General features: G+C 35.5%; 4 protein-coding genes across 8 annotated transcripts in view; 1 reads left to right on the plus strand and 3 right to left on the minus strand.

Moving 5' to 3' along the window:
- Positions 1-13,443, minus strand: part of LOC6576264 (carbohydrate sulfotransferase 4) — a 40,081-nt gene extending 26,638 nt beyond the window's left edge. Inside the window, exon 1 of one of the 2 annotated variants that reach the window (XM_002002219.4) lies at positions 12,175-13,438. In XM_002002219.4, coding sequence (XP_002002255.1) covers positions 12,175-13,106 — 932 coding nt within the window. In that variant the 5' untranslated portion in view covers positions 13,107-13,438. Of the gene's footprint in view, positions 1-12,174 lie in introns of both variants that reach the window. The other variant, XM_044008695.1, reaches the window with a different exon arrangement.
- Positions 13,444-13,683: 240 nt separating this feature from the next.
- LOC6576265 (carbohydrate sulfotransferase 5) lies at positions 13,684-15,265 on the minus strand. 2 transcript variants are annotated; one of them, XM_044008895.1, is made up of 4 exons: positions 15,105-15,265; positions 14,447-15,046; positions 14,189-14,365; positions 13,684-14,116 (listed from the first exon to the last, which is right to left on the minus strand). In XM_044008895.1, exons 2-4 carry the CDS (start codon positions 15,037-15,039, stop codon positions 13,804-13,806), a joined length of 1,083 nt encoding a protein of 360 aa, XP_043864830.1. In that variant the 5' UTR covers positions 15,040-15,046; positions 15,105-15,265; the 3' UTR covers positions 13,684-13,803. The 2 variants fall into 2 exon arrangements, with proteins under 2 accessions (XP_043864830.1, XP_002002256.1); XM_002002220.4 differs by having other exon boundaries at positions 14,447-15,265.
- Positions 15,266-16,339: 1,074 nt separating this feature from the next.
- LOC6576266 (coiled-coil domain-containing protein 102A) lies at positions 16,340-23,189 on the minus strand. 3 transcript variants are annotated; one of them, XM_002002221.4, is made up of 10 exons: positions 22,924-23,189; positions 22,798-22,868; positions 22,679-22,718; positions 22,076-22,599; positions 21,888-22,011; positions 21,752-21,831; positions 21,342-21,678; positions 18,285-18,451; positions 17,463-18,132; positions 16,340-17,337 (listed from the first exon to the last, which is right to left on the minus strand). In XM_002002221.4, the coding sequence occupies exons 1-10, from the start codon at positions 23,062-23,064 to the stop codon at positions 17,329-17,331; spliced, it is 2,163 nt and encodes a 720-aa protein (XP_002002257.2). In that variant the 5' UTR covers positions 23,065-23,189; the 3' UTR covers positions 16,340-17,328. The 3 variants fall into 3 exon arrangements, with proteins under 3 accessions (XP_002002257.2, XP_043864554.1, XP_015020560.1); XM_044008619.1 differs by lacking the exon at positions 17,463-18,132 and having other exon boundaries at positions 16,340-17,222; positions 17,253-17,337; positions 22,924-23,187; XM_015165074.3 differs by lacking the exon at positions 17,463-18,132 and having other exon boundaries at positions 22,924-23,187.
- LOC6576267 (glutaryl-CoA dehydrogenase, mitochondrial) lies at positions 19,086-21,139 on the plus strand. The gene is made up of 2 exons (XM_002002222.4): positions 19,086-19,668; positions 20,245-21,139. Exons 1-2 carry the CDS (start codon positions 19,203-19,205, stop codon positions 21,036-21,038), a joined length of 1,260 nt encoding a protein of 419 aa, XP_002002258.1. The 5' UTR covers positions 19,086-19,202; the 3' UTR covers positions 21,039-21,139.
- Positions 23,190-23,191: the final 2 nt, after the last annotated feature.

Raw genomic sequence — 23,191 nt, forward strand, 5'->3', positions numbered from 1 at the left:
ATTGAATTGACTATTAAGAAAAAGAAAAGAAATATTTAACATAATATTATTAATTTAATTAAACATGTTAAAATATAAATATATAACAATATTTAATATATTTGGGTGAAGTGCAGATTTTCATTGATTCAACATTTAAAGAGAATCTGAACAATAAATAAATTTTAATATATTTTTAAATATAAGCTGAACAATGAATTTTAAAATATTTTTAATACATTTTAATTTTTATTAAATTTTATTTTATTAATTTTTTTTTTTTTTTTTTTATTTTAAAAATGTTAGCATTTTAATAAGTTTTGTAACTGTATAGAAAAGTAAAATACTATCAAAATTATCTGGCTACATTCAATTATAATTACGATAGTATATATAATTAATATAATATAATATAATAATTAATTAATTAATTAATTAATTAATTAATTTTTATTGAATTTTTGTACTTATTTGTATATTTGATAAAATTAATGCATTAAAATCTTAATACTCAACATTTTGAAATATTCTCTCAAATTTTCCTCTTCGCAAATAGCGAAACTAATTGAAGCTTAGAATAATTATAAAAAAAAAAAAAAAAACAAATAGTTTCTGGGGTGCTGCGTATACATAATATTTGTAAACTTGCCAACCTTATAAAATTTTAATTCCATCTCACGCTATGGTCTCTGCTCTCTGCTCCCTGCTCCACAATGTCTTCCTCCATATTTCCGTTACATTTACGCTAAGCGATTTTCATTTTATGTTTCTTTCCTTTTTGTATTTTTTGCTTGCTTTTTTCTGTTTTTTTTTTTTTTTTTTTTTTTTTTTTTGTTTTTCGTGTTTTCGTAGCAGCATTTGCAACGCGAGCAAATTTCCTGTCTGCAGTTTTTGCCCCACATTGAGAACTTTTTAGTTCTGGTCCCTCGGCTGTAACTAAAGTTCATTTGGGGTCTGTCTGTAGTTGGGTTGCTCCCTTTCCCTCTATTTCCCCTCCTCTCTCTCTCTCTCTCTCTCTCTCTCTCTGTCTCATTGTCGGAAGTGCAGCTACCTCTCTCTCTCTCTCGAGCATTGAAAGTCAAGTCTGTGGCAATTTATTTCTGCATGTGCCTCGCGTGTGTGAGTGTGTGTGTGTGTGTGTGTGTGCATCTGGTGGAAGGAACTTTGCAGCCATTTTCTTTTAAATGATCCTTGCAGCAAAATCAAATAGTTGTCTTGTGGGCGTAACGCCATCTGTTAAGACACATATTCAACGCCCCACCTCCGACTGAATCCTCGCTTCCATCCACTTACATAAGTGAGATATTCGAGCTAGGGCACAGTCAGTCAAGTGCTTTGATTGCATAACAAAATTTTTGTTTGCCTTCAAGCAAATTGTTCGCTCCCAAAGCATATTGAATAGTTAGTTCGAATTGGGACGGAACAGAATGGAAGTGAATGGAATGGAATAGAATGAAATTGCATGGCATGCAATGCATATGTGGATGTGTTGCATTCACAAGATTTATGGTCAAAATGTTTTGGCCATAAACCAAATGATATAATTGAGCACAATGCAACGAGAGTGGCTCGCATGCAGAACGTTTTGGCATTTTGATTAATACTACCATAACTGGTTGGAGATCATAAATCCAAGTGATTCAATTGACAGGCTTTTATTTACAGGTAATACAGGTAATTCAAGGGTCTACATACACTGCTCTCTAATAAGATTTATTTACATCAATTGAGGGCAAAAGAAATTTTTTTTGAGCAGAAATTATTACATGCTTTAAAACAAAGATATATTTGAAACTAGCTTTGGCAAGTATGTTTATATCATTTGGAGTATAAGCAGGTGATATATATAATACCTTCCGCACATGCATATAAGTCGAAAATAATATTAATATTAATAGCAAAAAGTTTGGTTAGCATATTATATTATTATATAGTAGAGTATAATAAATACTTATCTAGTATAGAAATATATTAATAATTCAACTTCATCATTATTAGGGGAAAAGAATATTACTAATGTGACTAAGTTGCTGAGAATTTGAAGAAAATTAAAAAGAGCCAGATAAAGCCAAAGAATAACTGCGGCAAATTATGGGGGCAATAACAGTAAATGAGCGCGACAAAAAAAAAAAAAAAAGAGGAGATAAGCTGAGGAGAACTTACGAAAAGAGAGATTATTTGCTGCTGCGCCAAAATATATGAACATATGTATATACATACATAGTATATATAAATCATTTAGCTACTGATAATACCCGGGTTGACTAATTACAAAAATATATTATTTATCAGCGTCAGAGTTTCTAATACATACATACATACATTCCCTATTATATTGTATGTAAAAAACTATACGAAACTCATTTTTAATGTTTTCTGTGGCATTATAAATATACATATGTACACACATACAACATAACAACACTCACATTTAAATATTGTGAGTATATAGGTAGCTAATATAAATCTAGCTCACTTGAACTAGTTCACACAAATTCATTTGTTTAGCAAATCCAATGAGAAAATATGGCCTTCACATGGAGAAAGATTATCCGCTCACATAAATGTCTAGTTACTTGAGTCGTTGGATCTGATTACAGTTTCTACTTTGAGTAAGCCCTTCCGAGATTATTTGCTTTTTGATCTGGCTTGGAATGATTTACATAACGAGCTTCAAGCGAACCGGCAACTGTTATCATTTAAATTAACAACTAAATAGAGTTTTATTGTAGCTACAACTAAATCTTATCAAAGTAAACACTGCACCCTGCACCAGCTAGTCAAATACCGATTCCCCCATATCAGCGCAAATAGCGAGACCTAAACTATGCACGCATTTGATAGCCCATAAACAACAACGTTTAAACGGAAGTTCATTTAGTGAAAAAAAAAATCAAAACTTTCCCACAACAAAAAAAGAAAAAAGTTAAAATCTCTTCGAAACAATATACAATGTTTACGAGCTGTTTCAAAGAGTTCCGGTTTAGTTATTTACGCGCTGTGAAATTCGCATGAATCGTCAAAGAAAGCAAAAACCCGCAATTACATGAAAACTGCCTGCTGCTGTTGTTGTTGCTAATTTTCCCATCGAATTTCCACAGAAATCAAATGAAAGACTTTCTACGACGATGCGTTGATGATTCTATGCAATTAAAAGAAAAAAAAAATTATAATAGAAATTGCAAAGTTAAAGAAAACTAAAAATAAAACTAAACAAACAGCAAAAGATAAAGAGTAAAAAAAAATACTTTTACTTTACTGCAAGTTGCTAACTCCGGCTTTAGCTGTATAATTTTCCACACTTTTCTTTTCTCTCTCTCTCTTGCTCCCACTCTCCTTCTCCCTCTCTCTCTCTCTCTCTCTCACTCTCTCCCTCACTCACGCAGTATCTTTCTCTTTCACTATGTCGTCTGCTGCACACATAAATCAAAGGCAGCTGAGCCAAGTTGGGTTGCATTTTCCCAAAATAGACAACGGCAAAAACAGAAAGTATAGAAACGAAAAAAAGCGAATTTTCCTCTTGTTGCTTCTATTTAAGGAAAGAGAAAGAAAAACTCAAACCTTATTAGCACTTTGTGACGACGTCAGCAAAATAAAATCTAATTAAAATTGGGTGTGAGCACTTTGTTGTCTTAAATCATGTTAAGTTTGTGTGAAAATTGGAATCGACTGAGAATTAGATTGTCATAATGAATAATATTTAAGAAAATATATTTTTGTGTATTAAATTAATTATTTAATATCATAAAGTAATGGCATATCAAATACATATAATTACCATGTTATCAGTAAAGAAAAATCGAAATATTTCATTATAATGTATTGTAATAGACTTGAATATGATATTATATACATTTTTCATTATTATGTGAATTTTATTACATTTATTTATTATTTTATTAGTATTTTTATTAATTCTAAATATTCAAATTTTCGGTCTCTTGTGATAGGGCGTTTATAACTGTATAACACATAATAAAGGAAGTAAGACAGTCAGGTGTTACCGATTGCAGGATTCTCATTCACAGCCCAAACGTGCAATAGGAAAGTATGTATGCATTTTTAGATCTAAAATTTTAGAAAATAATAGCTATGGATTTATAATAAAGGTCTGCATGGTACAACCTAGTTAACTTAAATACTATGGCCTACATAGCTTATCGCAATTTTCCAAATTTTTGCTGTTAAACTGGAACTTTAGCGTTTCTAGACTAAAAACGCATGAAAGTTTCATTGAATTTAATTTACTAAATAATTTCTGCCATTAGCAGGCCAAGCGACTAACGGTTGCAACTTTCAGAATGCCCAGAGGGCTCTCTACCAATTTTAATATGCTAAAAGTTCGAAACTGCTGCTGCTGCTGGCAGCTCAGTGAAGCGCTAACAAAGTACAGCTAATCATAAGTAATCATCGTTCGTTCAGTCGATTTTAAGAGCAGCGTGTGAAAATTGCAATGATTTAGTAGCACTCAAAGAGGCCATCAATCAAATGATTGAGCCAGCTGCTGCTGCAGCTAACTGAGACAGCCAAAAAAAATGAAAGAGAAAAATAAAATGCCAAGAAAATCAAAAGTAAAATCTAAGGATATTGGTGTTGGGCATAACCAACTGTAGAATACTCGCTCAAGGGGCTTAAGAAGCTGTATGCACCAAAGTATATATATTTTTTTCCAATTCGTCGTTTCGTGAACGAGGACAGAAACTGAGCTAGATTTAAAAAGACAACCAAAAAAATTTTTATTTAAGAGCAATGAATAAGAAAAGAACAGCAAACTATGGGCACCTCCAAGCAACGTAACGCATACTAAATTGATGAACCATGAAGCCACTGGCTAAGAACAACAACAACAACTACAAAAAACTATGAACAACAAGAAATAACAGACAACCAACAACAACGAATGGCATAAAGCTGCGCGTTGCAGTTGTTGAAATCGCATTAGGCGATGGCTACTTAAAAATTTACAACGCGACCCGTCAACAATAAATTCTGCTTGGTAATTGTACAGATTCTACGTGGAAATATAAAACAAAATGGAAAAACGAGAAAAAATAACTGAAGAAGTAACATTACTCTCAAGGCTGTCAGCCTGGTGCTTGACTTACAGCACTCCACAACAAAGAACAAAGAGCCCAAAAGATTCTCTTCTTCTTCTGTTTTTGCATTCGAAACTAAGCATCAGGTATTAAGTATCTTTATCTTTACCTTCTTTTATTTTGTATTTATTAGTTTTTTGCCTTTTAGTTGGCTGTCAGCATTTTAAAAATAAACATTGGATGTTGCGTGTGTGTGTCTGTGTGTGTGGTGTGTGCCAACATTTGGCACACTAGTTAATGAGGCTGCGCGATGTCAAAACTTTTAACAGAACTAGCAAAAAAAAAAGATTATTTTTATTTGATTTTTATTTTTTAACACAGATTCAAGCAAGGCTAATTAACTTTTGCGATATACCCCAGAAAACTGTATGCATGCATTAAGTCAAACTTTACTGGCTGAATCTAAAACTAGAATCAAAATTTTGTTCATTATCAAATTTTAAATTTAAGTAAATATTTGTATCTTTCAAATTACAATTTAATAGCTTAACTGTTATTTTCGAGCTATATATTAGATGTATTATTATTGTGTATTATGTACCAAGATCAATTATAAAAGTTTATATATATTTCTAAAAAAAAAAATTTTTAAATACATATAAAAAAAAGTTAGAAGTGAATAATTTTTAAATTCTTAAAAGTAATAAATATAAATTATGATCAAATAATTTTATATGCATGAATATTAAACATTGCTAATAGATGCTTAAGATATTGTGACAATTTTTTTTTATAGTTTTCAGCTTTTCAAGTATTTATAAAAAGTTTTAATTGTGTTGATTTATTATAAGCATTTTTATTTTTATTTTTTTTTTTTTGAAACTTACAAAATTAATTTAATGTTTTAACTTCATTTATTATACTTTAGTTATAAATATAGAATTGCACATATATACATAAATATATATAAGCTCATATAAGAAATTTCATAGCTTCTAACAGATGCTCAAATTTTGAATTCTCTCGTATATTCAGCTAGCAAATTGATGCGCTGCAAAGCAGCCAAATGAATTATACCTAAAACGACGTGAAATAATCAATATCAATAATCATTTAGTCATGCAATGGCTCTACAAATATAAAAAAAAAAAAAAACACCGCTGAAATACACCAACAATATTTATGGATGTGCATAGACATTCTTAAAACCGGTTACAGAGTCGATCGCAGCAAAATGTCTAAGATAGCTGCTCGGCATGGCAAGGCTACAGCGCCCAATTAACTGGCCTCAGCAATAATCAAAATAAAAACCAACTGCAAAAGTAAACTTAGATTAGAAACTAGAAATAATAATAATAAACAAAAAAAAAAAAAAAAAGCAAAACCGCGCACCCCAGATAAAAGTAAAAAAAAAACAAATATCAATCACTTTCACTGTCTGCTGTAGTTTGTCATAGACACCCAGCTGACAGAGACGCCAACCGCGACGGCGACAGCGACGGCGACTTTGGCTGCCACAGCGGGTTTCGGTTTCGGCCTAGTCTTCATACTTTTGGCAATTGCAGCGCTGCCAACAATTTTTTATTAACGCTTTTCACCCATTTAAGTTGTAGAGTTGGATAAAAAAAAAAAAAAAAAAAAAAAAAAACAAAAAAATAGACAACACGTACCAAAAAGTTTTACTTGACTCGTGTTTGAAACTCGTTTTCAAATGCAAAAGACGCAGTGCATACCCTATTAACAGAGAAACTCTGTTTTCAAATTAAATATGTTATATAGTTTTTTATTGAAAAATATAGTTAATATATATAAAAATAAATGGAAAATAAGTAGTCATTTTTATTACAAAATGGATTATAGATTTTTTGGTATTATATATTTTATTTTATATACATTATTAGCGACAAAAAAATTGAGTTAAGGTACTTTGAATGTATTTTGAAGAGCTTTTCTAAATCCCTTAAATGAAAATATAAACTTCAGAGGAATGAATTTGTATCTAATTATATAATTATACACATCAATTGAGTATATCCCATTGCTGACTTCAAGCAATGAATCGAGGATTGACTCATTATTTCTTATTATTTTTCAAGATAAAAAATCATTTAACATCTCCCGTTTTAGAGACTTTATATAAATGCATATATAAATACATAATTACATATCGTAAAAGAGTGTTAAGTTTTCGACAAAGAGTAATGTTTTATATATATTTTCATAGGCCTCATTGTATGGCAGACACCCGCGCTTTGTCGTTCTCTCTTTTTCTCGGTCTCTCTCTCTCTCTTTTCAATGACGGCGTAGTTCAGCAAGTTGAACGTTCAGTGAACTCTATACCGATCTCTCCCTTTTGGCGTTGTCAAAACTGTCACGCATTGAGCGACAGAGAGAAGGCGAGAGAGAGAGAGTGAGGGCGAGTCAAGAGTTCATAGCATAAAGCTAAATGTCAGTAATGTCACAGAATGAGGTCTATTGTGCAATAAGCTAGTTAGAACGGGTTTTTTGTACCCATTGACTAAACACAAATAGGGTATATGGGTTATATGGAAATGTATACAATAGACTGAAAGAGGTGGGACTGTTATCATGAATCCTATCAGCTGAGCTGTATTGATCTAATATTTTTTTCGTCAGCCCATTTGTTTGTCTGTATATAAATGTGTCGATCTTTTTAACTTCTTGAATAACAATTAATCATTATGTTTATTTTAATGTTATTCAGTTGCCTTAACATAAATAAAAATGTATATAGCTTTTAAGTTTGCAAACATAAATTAAGGATTTTTAGATAAGTTCAGACTTTCGCTCATAAATTAACCTAGATAAACATAAACTTTGGTATATATTATGATTATTCACTAAAAATATCCATTTAGATTGATAGTGATATTGGAATGATAGAAACAGGGTATCTTATAGTCAAATGCCCATGGTTTTTTTTTTCTCAAAACAAAAACTGAAAAGTTTGTTTGAGTGGGATCTGCAGCATAATGCGACAACCACTTCTTTTCTTATTGTTATCTATCTGTCTTTCTGTTTAACGGACTGTCCGTCTGTCGCTCAATTTCATCTGTCTTGTTGGCCTGTTTGAAAACGCAGCTTACAAAAGTTTTTATTTTTGGCCCTCATTTAATGGCCACTTTGCTTATTATAAGCCAACTAAATGAGAGACTTAAGCCAAAAACTCTTTGCGGTTGCGGGTTTTCGGGCTATTTCAACTACAGCTGCAGCTAAAGCTAACGCTAAACCAACAGCAACAGCTGCAGCTACTTTTGGCCCCAAAAACTGTGGGCGCTTTTAATTTTCACAACATTTTATCAACTGGCTGCCAAATGCGACTCAAAGTTAAAAGCCACAAAAAATAATTTTTATATATGAGAATCTGAATAAAATAAATATATAAAAACCCAAACTTTTAATGTGGGAATAATATGTATATAATGGGTTATAAAAACATTCTGCGAAATACCCTATAAATCAGCATAATAATTTTTAATGAAGTTAACAGCCAGAAAAGATTATAAAATTATATATGAAAAAAAATTAATTAATATTGTTGATCATTTTTAATCAAGTTTTAAAGCAAATATATACATATAGAAAGTTACAACTGGTATGAAAACTAATATACTCTCTTGAAAATATGTTTTATTATAAATATATGAATATATCAAAATATATTATATTAAGCAAAATTATAAATAGATTAACCTTTAAAGAATTTTTTTTTTATTGATCAACCTTTGACTAGGCTTGCTTAATCAAACTAGTTAACATGAGCCCAACGACCACGGCAACTAAAACCGAAATCAAATAAAACACAAAGCCCTTGTAATGTATAAAAATAAAGTGCCGATTAAGCACATTTATTTAAAAGGCGAGCGTGCAATGCGGCGTATACGCAATTAATGATTAGAGAACCCCCAAGTTTTCGTGCTGGGCACACCCAAAGAGAGGTAGAGAGAGACAGAGAGAAAGGGGCGGAGGCAACGGAGACGGGGACAGTGCCAACCGTCAATTAGAAACCAAGTCAGCCAAGTTAGCGGCCGCTTAGTGAGTCACCCAAAAACCACACGCCTTCCACTGACCCCAATTTGGGGCGAGGCAATCAAAGGCAAGAGACGGGCGGTAGCGGGGCTGTCTCCCTCCGCAACATAAATCTAAGCCAACGCTTCCGGAATTTTGATGCATTTCACTGGACAACGAACGGGTACTCCAAGCCGTTCAGCTACACTGCGTTAATAGAGTGTGAAAAATGTGTGAATGCAACAAAGCAAAGAGAAGAATGAAAATAAAGCAAAAGAAAAGGTTCAAAATAATAAATGAATCCGGCAATAGCCCTAATGATGTGATAACGCAGCAAAGCAATTCAAACCTATTTTGAAATGTGGCAATATGTGGCACTAATGATTTAATAAACAAACAAATACGTATGGCAGTTAAGATAAGGAATACCCTAAATTTAAATTATAACCATATAGAAATCCAAGTACTTTATCAATATATGACGCACGCGTTGATAATAAAACATTTAAAAAACCTGATTGACAACTATATGTATATAAGAAATGCCACTAATAAAATCTCTCTACATATTTCTCTTTCACTAAAAGTCCCCAACCATAGAGAGAGCATAACAAGAAAGTTGAGTACATGAAGCGAATAGCGAGTGCCAAAGAGAAATGCCTGTGCAGCGAAATGAGGGATGAAGAGAAAAAACAAAAGACTTGAAGCACAGCTAATTTAGTTAGAAGAATTTGCAATAGCTTCCGGCTAGACTTGGCCATATACCAAGCGAATCATTTCGTATGCTAATTGCTCTTTGCAAATTGCCGCGTGCAATGTTTAACTGCTTGAGCGAGATGTCAAGGCAGTCGGAGACACTCAGCCAGGAGCCCAGGCAAATAAAATAGAATAACTAAACGGAACAGACATTTTTAAATCAGTAATGGGTAGATATATACGATATATAGATAAATATTAATAGTATTATATGACAGGAAGAATATATTAAAAATATAAATATCGGCTTATATTGTTGAAAATATATCATAAATATATCACAATCGATAATTAAAGATTTTCAGTAATTAATGATATAGCATATATTTGAAGAGTTATGGAAAATTTTTGGATTTGAGCTAAAGACAAAAAACTTGGCTATAGGTATTTTTTAACAATTTTTTGTATATAATATATATAATTTATTTTTTATTTTAGTTAGGTAATAATATTTCTTAAATAATATATATCAAATACTTTTAGAACAGAAACCTCATCTGGCATTCAACTTCTGTTGGAGTATCAAATTTTATTCTTTCTATTCATCCATTTCAATCAATTTGCATTGAATCTAAAGCTCAACTCCAAGTGTCAGCACATCGTGGCTAAATTTAATGCCTTTTACAAATACAATAATAATGCGTCCTTTGAGTGCCACTAAATGTCTTGTAACTGAAACCACAATATACAATATATGACATATATATATATATCTATATACATATGTATATTTATATATATATAAAGCAATTGAATTGTCGAAAATAGAAAGCACATCAATCAAATAGGTTTTGGGTTTCTGTTTACATTCTCCTCATCGCTTTGTTTGCAGTGAAGCCCTTAACATACAAATACCCACACGGACACAAATAGACACACACACACACACACATTATTATACTACATTATTATATTGATTTTGTGCAGTTTTTGTTTGCCTTCGATTATTTTGAAATAGAAAATTATGTAAACGAGACTTTGTTTGCCGTCAAATCGAAAACTAGTAGCGATAAATTTGCTTAAGATTATTTAGTCAAAGGATTTGCCTTACACATAATCACTAGTTAACGGCTATTAGCATACAGTTGCTCATTAACTGCAACAATGCAACAATATTATTAGTTCTGTAAATTGATTTAAAAAAATTTAGTGAATATATAAAATTATAAAAATAAGTATAATCAAAAATCATTCATTTAAAATTAATTTTTATCACATTTTTCTTTTTTTTATAGTCATTCATGAAATAAACTAAATTAGCTCAGGAAATGTCTCAAAGTTACCATTCCAAATTTCCACATAGCAATAATAATTATTATTGATTGATTACATAACCACATTGAACATTATATAGTAATTAGGAATGTTTTTTTCTATTCAAATAGCTATTAGAACATTATTTTGACCTATCAGAAGCTAAAATGTAAACCAGGTGGCATAACTATATTGCTTAGATAAGATTGATTGAAATGCATAAATTATTTAATGACTTTCTTATCGTAGCATTGATAATAAGACTGCAAAATTCAAACAAAAATCCGGCCAATTACCAATTGACTTATATATGAATATCGATCAGGGTTTTTCTATCAAATAACAATATGGAAAATCCATGAAGCTATCTTTCACGTGCTTTCTTTAATTAACTCAAAGTACAATATATCATGTACAAAAAATTATTTTCAATTTTAAAAAATAAATTTGTACATCAGTATGTTTGTAAATTTTTACATTAAAAAATAAATAAGATAAACTTAAAGAGTTTTTACTATATAATTTTAGTATGTACCTCAACAAGAGCTAAACAACAAAATCAAACCACATTCAAATGGAGATAAAGTAGATAACGTTGATGTGTGGGGGACAATCAACAATACAACAACAACAATAACAGCTCGCATTAGTTGAATGGGTGAGCGAGATGGCACACAGAGAAACCGCAAATACCAACAACAGCAATAGCACCAACAACGACAGCAAAAGCTTCAAAGACGCGTGTCAAAGAGGGATTCGTGCAATTTGCGCATGCGGCGTCGCCTTTCACTTTCTTTGTACGCGATCGGACTTAAACCGCTCTCTGCACTGCTCATTCTCTCGTTCTTCCTCTGTGTGCTTATATACATATTTATGAAACATTAAGCTAATACTTTTGGTAAATACGAAAAAGTGTGACCAAATGCGCTAAGAGGAATGTACCAGAAACGCTACTAAGGCTATTATAAATTTACAATTCAAATCACTTCGATAATATCCAGAATATAATTGAATATACATATATAGGCAACTTAACAAGTTTTAAATAAAAGATATTATTTAAACAAATTTTAATAGAGGCTCACTTATCAATGTGTCTTAAGTTCTTTCCAAAACTCACCTTTCATCCTTCAACAACTCTTCGGCTTGAGCAAGACGCAGTCGCACCGTCTTCATGCTCTGTATGGGAAAGAGGCGGCAGAAGGGCGTCAAGAAGGCGGGACGCCAACAAAAGCGTGGATATTCCCGACACACTTCCCACAATCGCTGATTATGTTCAAATAAATAAGTGTGCGTTTTGCCATATTCCAAATAGTCGGACATATCGGCGTAATCACAATTGAGCAAATTCTTAAGATTTTGTACAGCGAATTGTTGTTCCTCAGGCTCGCGCACTTGTTTAATGCCAAAATCTAACAGTGGCTCATAGTGATAGTAATTGCCGGGCATTGCATTTAAAATGTCACCCAGGAACGTGGAGCCCGAACGCCAGGTGGTGACCACAATGCTCCGCACTGGTGTGCCCCCCGTTTCGGGTGTCATATCATTTAGCTTTTCGGCACCGCCGCGCGGATACTCGAAGTTTTCCATTTCCTGGAGAATGCGCGCACGCTGCCCAGCCAGGACATCCACTATGGTCGCTGTCATATTGTAAATTGTGGCGGCCGTTTGTGATGGCTGCTGCTGCCGCTCATAGTAGCTGCTGCGTGGAAGCTGATTGGAAGCGAGAGCGGCGCTGTTGCTTCCACCTACACTTCCAGCGCTGCTGCTGCTGCCAAAGGGAGACATGGAGGGACGGCGCTGCGTGGTGGCAATCAGCAGCAGTATGCACAAACTGCTAATGCCGCAGATGCCAATGAGATTTGCGCGTCGGGACATGCGGCTGCGTCGACGTTTCGAATTTAAGCTGATGCGCTGCTTAGTGCGTGTCCTGACAGTGGGCGGGGCTAAGGCGGGGGCGTTAGCGTTAGCGTTGGAGTCGTTAGCGGCAGTTTCGACTGTAATGCCGGTCAATAGCGCGCAGGACTCCAAGTCTAGATCGCTTGTGCTCATTTGATACTACTTAAATTAATTAGACACTTTAGCACTTAACTTAACGCTTTCAACTTTACACCTATTCACTTTTGTTTACATATTCACATAAACAAATCATACACACACACATACATTTATACGCACGCCAACATGACCACACAAACAAATTTGTCGCAGAGTAGCAGAGTAATACTAATTAACATTTTCCAAGTGCGCAACACATTGTAATTTTTTAGTAATTTCGCACGCGTCTTATTTCTTATTAATTATTTTGACCCAACTGTCCCGTCGAAACCCAATGCGACGTTTGGCGAGCTTTCCGAGAGCAGCGAAAACGAAATGAACAGCTGTGTTGTCCGAGTGCGGACGTAAGGCGTTTTGTACTAAAATACACCGAATATGTTCCAATTGAAAAATACTAAAAATACTGCAAACGCTGTTCTAAGTCGGCTATCGATTGCAGTCGATATATTGTAGATAAAGTGTGCGTGCGATATAAGCAAAAGAAATACGAAAAAGTACGGCAAAGTTTTCCCGTTATGTCTAATTTTTTTAGAAACTGAAATTGAGTTATGCAATGAAAAAAGTTGTAAAATCGTTGCTATAAAAATACTGCAAATGATTTTTTTTAATCATTTCTCCATATATATAATAGTGTTCAATGCAGTTAATAATTAGTTATTTCACTTGAAATTCGCTTCAAGCACTCCAGACTTTAATTCAAAAACAATGGCAACTTCTTCAACGGTACAAAGATATTCGTCATGTTTCCATAAAACTCTGTTATGGGTTTATAGCCCCAAAGGGCCATAGCCTCACTGCAGACATCTTGGATATTAACAATCTTATTGAAGGGCAATATTTGTTTCCAAGAATATGGCGATTCGAAATTATATTTTAAGTAAGCTTGAGTAATAGTAATATTTGGCTTCAAATCCACAAGGCTTTTTGTTGGCAGGCCATAAAACCTATATAAGTCTATTATACCGTCCAGCGGATGTTGCACTAGTTCCTCATAGCGAACAATGCTAAAAAATAATTTAAAAAGAAAAAATCAGAACATCTTTTGAAGCTAACAAATTTGAACTCGGTGAATTTACCCAAAACGATGCGGATATTCTCTCAATAAATACTCAGCGACTTGATAATCCTCCACCATATTTTTGCATAGATCCCCAGGCTCACTGCAGGAGTGACTAGAGCACCAAATACGACCGCCACGTGAACTCATAGTGGCACGAGGATCTCGTACTATCAATATCATACGTACATTGAGGCTAAATTGTAAAATATATACATACATATATGATTATGTATGAAATATCTATTATTGATATACACATCTATTTGATACTCACTGCTCAAACTCCAGCAAAGATTTCAGATATAACAGACCCAAGTTATATACAGACATATTGATGAATGGAAATATTTTGCAAATTTGCGACAACGTTTCCGGCTTGGAACAGACCTCCATGGTGTAGGTGAGGCACGTCTTCCACTGCACCCCATACAATTTCCGAAATGTCGACGATTTCATGCCATACTTGATCATCTCCAGCGAACGATTATAGTCACAATTCAGCAAGGAGCGCAACTCGTTCACCGCGGCCATGGCCTGAGGCCTCTCGTTGATGCGCTCCTTGTATGCTATCAGAGGCGAGAAGTGATGGTATGCCCCCGGAAGACGAGAGAATTCCTCCAATAAGCCTATTAGGCCCGAGCCATGAAATGTGATCAGAATCGAACGCACCGGCTGGCCACCAGACTCCAGAGTGATGTTCGTGAAATTTGTATATTCCGCCGAATCCTGTGTCTGCTGGGCGAGTATATTGCGCGACATTGTCACCGGATCGGGCAACAGCAGAGGCAATATGCAGAATACAAACAGCATATACGTCAAATAGATGGCAATGCAGATGCCGGTGAATTTTGTTCTGCGCTGTACCATCTTGATGCTCAATTGATCTCAAAATAAAGAAAAGAGAAATGAAAAAAAGATGTTTAGACGCTTACATAAATTTATTTGATATATTTTTCTACTTTTCTCCAAATACTGTATCAATTTTGTTGGAATGTGCTCAAAAAGAAAATCGATGATTTCATGCGACATATGTAACTACCCTATAGGCTACTATATCTGGTAAATGAATATCCAATTTCTCTCACAATTAAAACAAAACTCTACAGGCAGCAGCTGAGCTCTATATGTCGAACGGCCTCAATTTGTAATAAGTCTATCAGAACTCTTTAGGTTTTCTCTATACTTTCTGTATACATGTGTATATTAAATTTGCTTAAAATATAGACTTCATTTACCAAAACTCTTTGAAAAATAATGAAACACTTGTTAATTAAGACTTCCATTGCATTCCAAAATTGGAACATGTCTCATGTCTAATTTTCTCCAATATATCATTCCCATATTTTATCTAGCATACGCTTTCTTATTTACATAAACTATTTAAAAAAAACACACAATTATTTTTCATTTTACTTTCAGCTTTACAGCATAATTTATTTATAATTTACCAAATTATATAGACATAGCTGTATAATTTAATATATTTATTGATATTTGTAATATATATATAATATATTTTTATTTTAATATAATTTATAAAATAAAAATATTACTATAGTTTAAAATACGTAAATACTTTTTTATTAATTACTTGTTAAATATTATATATTAAATGATTCGACAAATCGATTTCAATATTTTCCAATTGCGAGCTTTTGCGCCTGACAATAGAAACAAAGACTAGAAAATGGCCAAAAGATTGCACAAATTTCTTCGTAAAGAGGCACAAATTTACGTATTTGAAGATTTAGTGTTTTGATTTTGGTTAAATAAATAAAACAGAGCAAAAGCTCGCAATTCTGGGAGAAATAACATATAAAAAATTGTTTATATAATTTGTATGTTCTTTTCTGGCACTACATATATGCATGTATATCGTTTTTTAGTATATATTCAATAAAAATTGTAACCTGTATTTTATATATCTATAACTATAGTTGCACATATATAAGAGGGAAATTTTAAATATTTCTGAACAAAATTATATATTAGTTTCTATATTGCTAGTCTTCTATAAGATCGAATATTCATATATATGCATGTATATGTATTGGTATATTTGATGGGAATTTAGTTAATGCGGATTTGAATATGGCCATATACATTTTTGGGTGTATTAAATGGAATACATATTTAGCTAAATGCGGAAGCTCAATATTTGATTGTAATTATCGATTTTAATAATTTCAGCTGGATTCGTATAGTCGACGTTTTATTTTCGTGACACATTGGTATACATTCCATATTCCTAAGATCTTTCTACCCAAGATCCCAACTCTACCATTGAGAAGATAAAGATGAATCTATCAGTTTTTCATTCTATACATCTACATATATAATATTAATATAAGCAAATCGTTTAGACTAATTTACAACTCTCTCTACAAGAATCCAGAATAATTCTATATATTTTTCTCCTATATATGTATATGCAACTATATGAAACATATGATTATAAATATATATATTAAGTCATTTTAGGGGTATTATTTAGTCAGTGCAGTGTTAACTTGTGCATTAAAAACACAAGGCAATTGGGATTAGGAGATCTCGACATGGCCATATAAATTAATGGGAATTATAGAGTAAATGGAATATGTATTCCTCGAAATGTCTCTGGAGCTCAAGATTCGAATGTGTATATCTGTATATGTATATAATACGTTCTATTGACTTGTTCCCTAGGCATAAATAGAACAGCTCAGTTAATATACTAGTATGCTATATAAAAACTCTTTTATAATACTAACTCTATGAACGATAAATATTTAGTTAATCTATTGATTGACAAAACAAAGAGTTGACAATACATAAATCATAAATAGGTTAATAACTCATTAGACTTGCCATAAAATATAGATATGTGCATACATTTGCTTGGCTGTCAGGAGTGGAGTATTCAAATAAAATAAGTTTTTTTCATGAGAACCAATAATAAAATATACATAAGCTTATAAAAAAACAAGGAACACTCTAAAATCAAATAGTGGACAGCAAGTCATAGCCTAAGATCAATGTTGAAAGACTTAAAGTAATGGTTAATGTAAAATATTATATATATGCTTAATATATATATATATATATATATATATAATTAAGTATCAATCGCTATTTCCCTCAGTTTCATCGTCCAGCAGCAAACTTGTCGAGCCATAGCTACGGAGTCTGCAAAAAGAAAATTTGCAATTAACCATATATCATACAACATTATATATATAATACATTTTATAAAGAAAATAAAAATAATCAAAAACCAAAAGTTAGTTGCATGCTGGAGTTTCGCGTCTCACCTCATCATCGGATACCTTGAGACCATCTAAATTAATACTATTGCGCGCATAGCCCGCATGGGTTTGCTCCTTATCCTGCGATTCATACTGCTGCCTATTCGCATCGACATCCTTTTGGGATGTGTTTGTCATGCATTTCAGAGGCAAAGCAAGATTGGCTCGATTGCCTCCGTTGCTGCTGCTCGTGTTGCTATTATAGCGAGCAGATGAGCTGCGCTGACGCTGCTGCTGCTGCTGTTGTTGTTGCAAATGCTGCTGATGCAGCTGATGCTGCTGCTGTTGCTGCTGTCCATGTGGATTATCAAACTTCTGCTTGGCACGCTCGAATTCCAAATTGCGTGACTTCGACTCGAAAATGTTGTCCTCGAAATGCGATGTCTTCGCATCGTAATAACCAGTTGCTGCAGCTGCAGCTGCTGCTGCCGCCGCATTGCTTTGCTGTTGCTGCAGGAGCGTGCGCTCCGTATGGCTGGAACGCTTCGCGGCAGCCGCATGATGCACTGCCGCCGAATCGCAGCCATTGTGCGAGCTGCGCAAACCCGCCTGGCCATCATCAAAGATCTGGCGCAGATCATTGATGTTCGGCAAACACTCGCTGGGCAGCTCAACGGCAATTTTGTTTCGCAACTGAACGCCGCCAATACCACGCAACTGCGGACTTGGTGCGCGTCTTCAGATATTTTATTTATTTATTTTTTATTTTTTGGTTTTGTTAAGTTTTAGTTTTTATAGCCAGCACCATGAAACATGTTAGTTGGGGTAATTAGTTTGAGTTGGATTTTAATTGAAATAGTAGTTCATAATAATAGATTCCCTATTCACCTGTTTTGCAAATGCTGTATTTGCACCTGCAGCCCCTCTGTCTGTCCCACCAGCTCGTCATTGCTGCGCTGCAGGCGTCGCACCTGATTTACGGCCGAGTCCAGCTCGTCCTCAGCGCCGGCTAGCTCACGTTTCAGCTCCTCCACCCGCTGACGCAAGCGTTTTACCTGAAGAGGAACAATAAAATATTTAATCAAGGGCAAATTTATACAGTGATATTTTAATGTATGTAAGCGAAGAAGAACTACAGATCAAATGAGTTGCCTACATGTGTGCAACAGTATTCCTTTCGTATTTATATTTGAGTATTTGTCACTTCAAGCTCTACTACAACGACCCCTACTTGGCGCCGTGCTCAATATTTGAGCGCGACTTGGTCTTTGAGTGAAAGTAGCCCTACATAAAAGGGCAGCAATTGTAGGATTTCTTCAGTCGCCCAGGGTCAGTAGTGCAGTGCAGAACAGTGAAGTGAGGTGTGTGATCGTTCAACTAAGCATGAATGACTTGAAGGAAATACTTGGCGGAAACAGAAGAAATACTTAGGCTATATTATATATACATATATATTTAAATTAAAGCCAATAACAATAATTAACTCAATAAGCTATTAATCGGCAAACCCTTAATTTCATTGATTATCAGCACTCTTATATTAATTTCTTCAGATAAGGCGAGTGTGATTAGAACCCCCACGGCGAAGCTATGCGAACAACAATATATGTAGATGTGAGAGCGAGAGCGAGAAGGCAAATAGATAGCAACCGTCAATGGAAAGCTTTTATGCAGCACAAAGCTTTTCTGCTCAGTCTCTCGTCACGAGTCCAGCGCGACAGTTGAGCGAGTGGGAGAGCTAGAGCAGCTGGCGGACAGAATTTCATATAAAAGCTAAAAACCCAAAGAAAATAACAAATAAGAAGAATGATTGCGCAAAGTATAATCACTAAACTACGTCCATGCCTTGTGACGCGCCGCCTTTCCAGCAGTAAAGCGAGTGCAGCAAAATTCAATTGGCAAGATCCATTGAACTTGGAAAGTCAGCTAACAGAAGAGGAGGTATCCATTCGGGATGCCTTCCGCAGCTATTGCCAAGCGGAGCTTTTGCCGCGCGTTAAGATGGCCAATCGATTGGAACAATTCGATAAGAAGATCATGGAAGAGATTGGCAGTCTGGGCGTTTTGGGCTGCACCCTGCAGGGCTATGGCTGCGCCGGCGTCTCCAGTGTTGCATATGGACTGCTCACACGCGAAGTGGAACGCATTGATTCCGCCTATCGTTCTGCGGTGAGCGTGCAAAGTTCTCTGGCCATGGGCGCCATATACGATTATGGTTCCGATGAGCAAAAGCAAAAATATTTGCCCGGCCTGGCTCAGGGAAAGCTGATTGGTGAGCAAAACAACATTTAGTTCGCAATTCATCTCTACACGATGTTCATGTTGATCACCTGCTAAGTTATTTTTGATATTTTTAGCATTACGTTTTAAAGATTTGTTTATCAGCACTGATAAGAAGCAGATTAAAATAAGTGTTAGCAAGATAGAAAGAGAGGAGCGTCCCTAACAACAAACTAAAGCAAACAAGTTGTGGGATTGTCTTGGGAGAGGGAGTTGGTGAGGGAATTGAATGTCAGCAAATGACAGCAAATAACATAAGCACTACCGAAAGCTCTCTCTCTCTCTCCGTCTTTGTACTCTCATCAAATATTGAATTGGCGCTTGTATTGGAGCGTTCAGTGAGAGCGGAAAAATACCAAATGCAAAAACATAGCAATGCCCAAACAAAAGAAAAAATCATCGGCATCACCGACAATCGAATACTCTACAAAATATATATGTATATAAAAATATGTAAAATATTTAATATACATATATACCATTTTTCTATACATATATATTCAAGATTTTCAGAAGAAAAATAATAAAGTAAAAATCCACTCCACGTATTTTATGCATGATTTTTCAGGCGCGTTTGGTCTAACCGAACCGAATCATGGCAGCGATCCAGCTGGCATGGAAACCAATGCCAAATATGACAGCAAGACCAAGACCTATATACTCAATGGCTCAAAGACGTGGATAACCAGTGCACCCATAGCCGACGTCATCATTGTCTGGGCCAAGTGCGAGGATAGCAAATTGAGGGGCTTCATTATCGATAGGCAACTGACGAGCAAGGGTCTGGACACACCCAAAATTGAAGGCAAATTTTCGCTGCGTGCTTCACCCACGGGCATGATATTGATGGACGATGTGCGTGTGCCGGAGGAGCTGCTGCTGCCAAACGCATTAGGCTTTAGCGGCCCATTCAACTGCCTCAACAATGCACGCTATGGCATCGCGTGGGGTGCGTTGGGTGCTGCGGAGACATGTGTGGAAATTGCGCGTCAATATACATTGGATCGCAAGCAATTCGGACGACCCTTGGCCGCCAATCAGCTGATCCAAAAAAAACTGGCTGATGCGACGACAGAGATAGCACTTGGCCTGCAAGCCTGCCTGCATGTGGGCCGGCTCAAGGACAAAAAACTTCACACACCTGAGATGATATCGCTGCTGAAGCGCAATAATGCGGGGAAAGCATTGGAGATCGCACGTCAGATGCGAGATATGTTGGGCGGAAATGGCATCAGCGACGAGTACCATGTGATCAGGCACGTCATGAATCTGGAGTCGGTGAATACCTATGAGGGAACACACGATATTCATGCTCTGATCCTGGGACGTGCAATCACCGGCTTAGCGGCGTTTGCCAATTAGACTTAAAGGTATTTCTGATATGTAAAAGAAGTCGATTCTGGCATTTATCTATGGTTTCTAGCTTATAATAAATAAAGTAAAACTGAATGCTTATTTTAAAATTGAGATCTATGAGAATATAAGGAAGAGACTAACTATGATATCAAGATTCCTTTTCAGAAGATAATAAAGATCTACTTTAAACCATTAAATATGAATTTAAAATAACTAAAATCAATGCAGAGGATAAAGCTCAAAAGTCCACACTCATATTTAAAACAATTTAGATTGCGAATACTCAAACTTAATTTAAATTTAACTCACCTCCGCTTCGTATTGTTCGGCACGTCTCACGGCATGACCCAGTTCCGTATTGGTCTCGGCCAGCAGCTTCTTCAACTTTGCATGCGACATTTTGACTTCACTAATTTCCTTATTACGCTCCGAGAGCTCTTGCTGCAGAGCGCGTAGCTCCACATCGTTGGCCTGCATCGGGCGGCATTTGCGATCCGAACGCTCCTGATAATCGCGCAGTTCAGCTCGCAATTTCTTATTGTCGCGCTCCAGTGCTAACTTTTCAGACTCCAAACGTTCGCGTTTGCCCCACTCCGATGCATTCTCCGCCTGCAAATGCTCAAGCTCGGTGCGCAGCTCGCTGAGACTGTAAGATATTAGGAATTAGTATGGTATGCAATAGACGGAGAGCAATGAGGAGAGAGCTAAGTCTTCCATACCGACGCTCCAGATTCTCGCGAGCAGCAATTTCTTCTTGCAGCGAGTTATTCACGATGCGCATCTCGGCACGATGTTGCTCCTGAATATATGCTGGACATTAGTACATTATATATATTAAATATTGAATTGGTTTACCTGCAATGTGAGTAGCTCTCGCACTGCCTCCTGCTTGGCAGAGCGTAACTCCTCCTGTCTGCCGCGCACATCCTGTAGTTCCAGCGCCAGTTTCTCTATGCTCTTGTGCAGCTCATGCTTTTCACTGTCAAATATATATAAATAAATATATTTTTGATAAATTACTTGTAGTTATTAGTTAAGCATACTCTCGCTCAGCTTGTAATGTCTTTTGTGCCTCATCTAATCGCAATTGCAACATGGATATCTTTTGCAGCAAGTAATCCTCATCAAAATCATCTTTGGACAATTGCTGTATTAGACGTTTTTCCTCGGCAACAGCCTCAGCCTCATCCAAATCACTCAAATGCTTGGGCATGGCGCCCTTTAATGCAAACTCTTCAATATCCAAATCCTTGACATCGTTCGGCAGTTTGGTAACCAGCCCGTCTTCGCTATTGACATTCTTTAGGCCATCGGATGAGATGTCGGGCGAGCAGTTTGCATCGCGTCCATTCGCTTCAGCATCCTCATTGGTATCCGCACGATGAAACTGTCCAGCATGTTTCATCATCAGTGTGTGCACCTTTTCCATCTCCTTCTTTAGCTGAGTTATCTGAACTTCCAGATCATTTTTCTCCCGTTTTAAAGAGTGTGCCTCCTTCATCGCTGCGTCCAGTTTAAGACTCAATTGCTTAGACTCCTCACGCGCTTTATTCCGCTCGTTGCGAACCTATTAGGTTGAAGTGTTGTGTGTGATTAAACAAGTTGCAATCATATTGATTCAACGGCTGGTGCCATGGTAACTTTACCTTACTCCATTTCTCTCGCCAGTTGGCAGTACAATCGGACCTGCAGTGAAATTAGGATTTAGTATGTTAATGAGTTAAATAAGTAGCAGCTGATGCTTTGCCAAGTGGCTCCTACTTACCACCACTTCATTGTCTTTTCCATCTGTGCAGCTCTGGCGCGCGCTTCGTGCAGCTCTCGCTGGCGCTGCGACTGTTAACCACATTTTAATATATTTATGATTTGCATTATTTTAAAGTCATCTTACCTCGCGTGCCTCCCATTCAGTTTCGCCATAGCCAACACCACCGACGCCCACGCAAACGCCTGCATCGTTGTTTTGCAAACGCCTGCTGCCCGCTTGAACGGCAGCGGCACTCTGTGTCGTGGACGATGTCACCTGTGACATTTTCTAGCACTTTATACAATATTTTAATATTTATTATTACACAAATTCACACAATTTAAACGAATTGCATTTTGCCTTATGCACTTTTCCCAAAGTTGTATACAGAAAATAAGACAAACAGCTGCTG

The sequence above is a fragment of the Drosophila mojavensis genome, unplaced genomic scaffold (genome assembly GCF_018153725.1).
Source record: "Drosophila mojavensis isolate 15081-1352.22 unplaced genomic scaffold, ASM1815372v1 contig_36, whole genome shotgun sequence".
Lineage (NCBI taxonomy): Eukaryota > Metazoa > Arthropoda > Insecta > Diptera > Drosophilidae > Drosophila > Drosophila mojavensis.

What these genes read in the sequence shown, in the direction of transcription:
- LOC6576265 (XM_044008895.1), bottom strand. Translation starts at nt 15,039, where the DNA reads ATGGTACAGCGCAGAACAAAATTCACCGGCATCTGCATTGCCATCTAT. An exon ending in TCTTTGCTGGAGTTTGAGCA is followed by an intron (nt 14,366 to 14,446) that starts GTGAGTATCAAA and finishes TTTACAATTTAG; the next exon opens with CCTCAATGTACGTATGATAT. An exon ending in GAATATCCGCATCGTTTTGG is followed by an intron (nt 14,117 to 14,188) that starts GTAAATTCACCG and finishes ATTATTTTTTAG; the next exon opens with CATTGTTCGCTATGAGGAAC.
- LOC6576267 (XM_002002222.4), top strand. Translation starts at nt 19,203, where the DNA reads ATGATTGCGCAAAGTATAATCACTAAACTACGTCCATGCCTTGTGACG. An exon ending in GGCTCAGGGAAAGCTGATTG is followed by an intron (nt 19,669 to 20,244) that starts GTGAGCAAAACA and finishes ATGATTTTTCAG; the next exon opens with GCGCGTTTGGTCTAACCGAA.
- LOC6576266 (XM_002002221.4), bottom strand. Translation starts at nt 23,064, where the DNA reads ATGTCACAGGTGACATCGTCCACGACACAGAGTGCCGCTGCCGTTCAA. An exon ending in GAAAAGACAATGAAGTGGTG is followed by an intron (nt 22,719 to 22,797) that starts GTAAGTAGGAGC and finishes ATTTCACTGCAG; the next exon opens with GTCCGATTGTACTGCCAACT. An exon ending in ACATTACAAGCTGAGCGAGA is followed by an intron (nt 22,012 to 22,075) that starts GTATGCTTAACT and finishes TATATTTGACAG; the next exon opens with TGAAAAGCATGAGCTGCACA.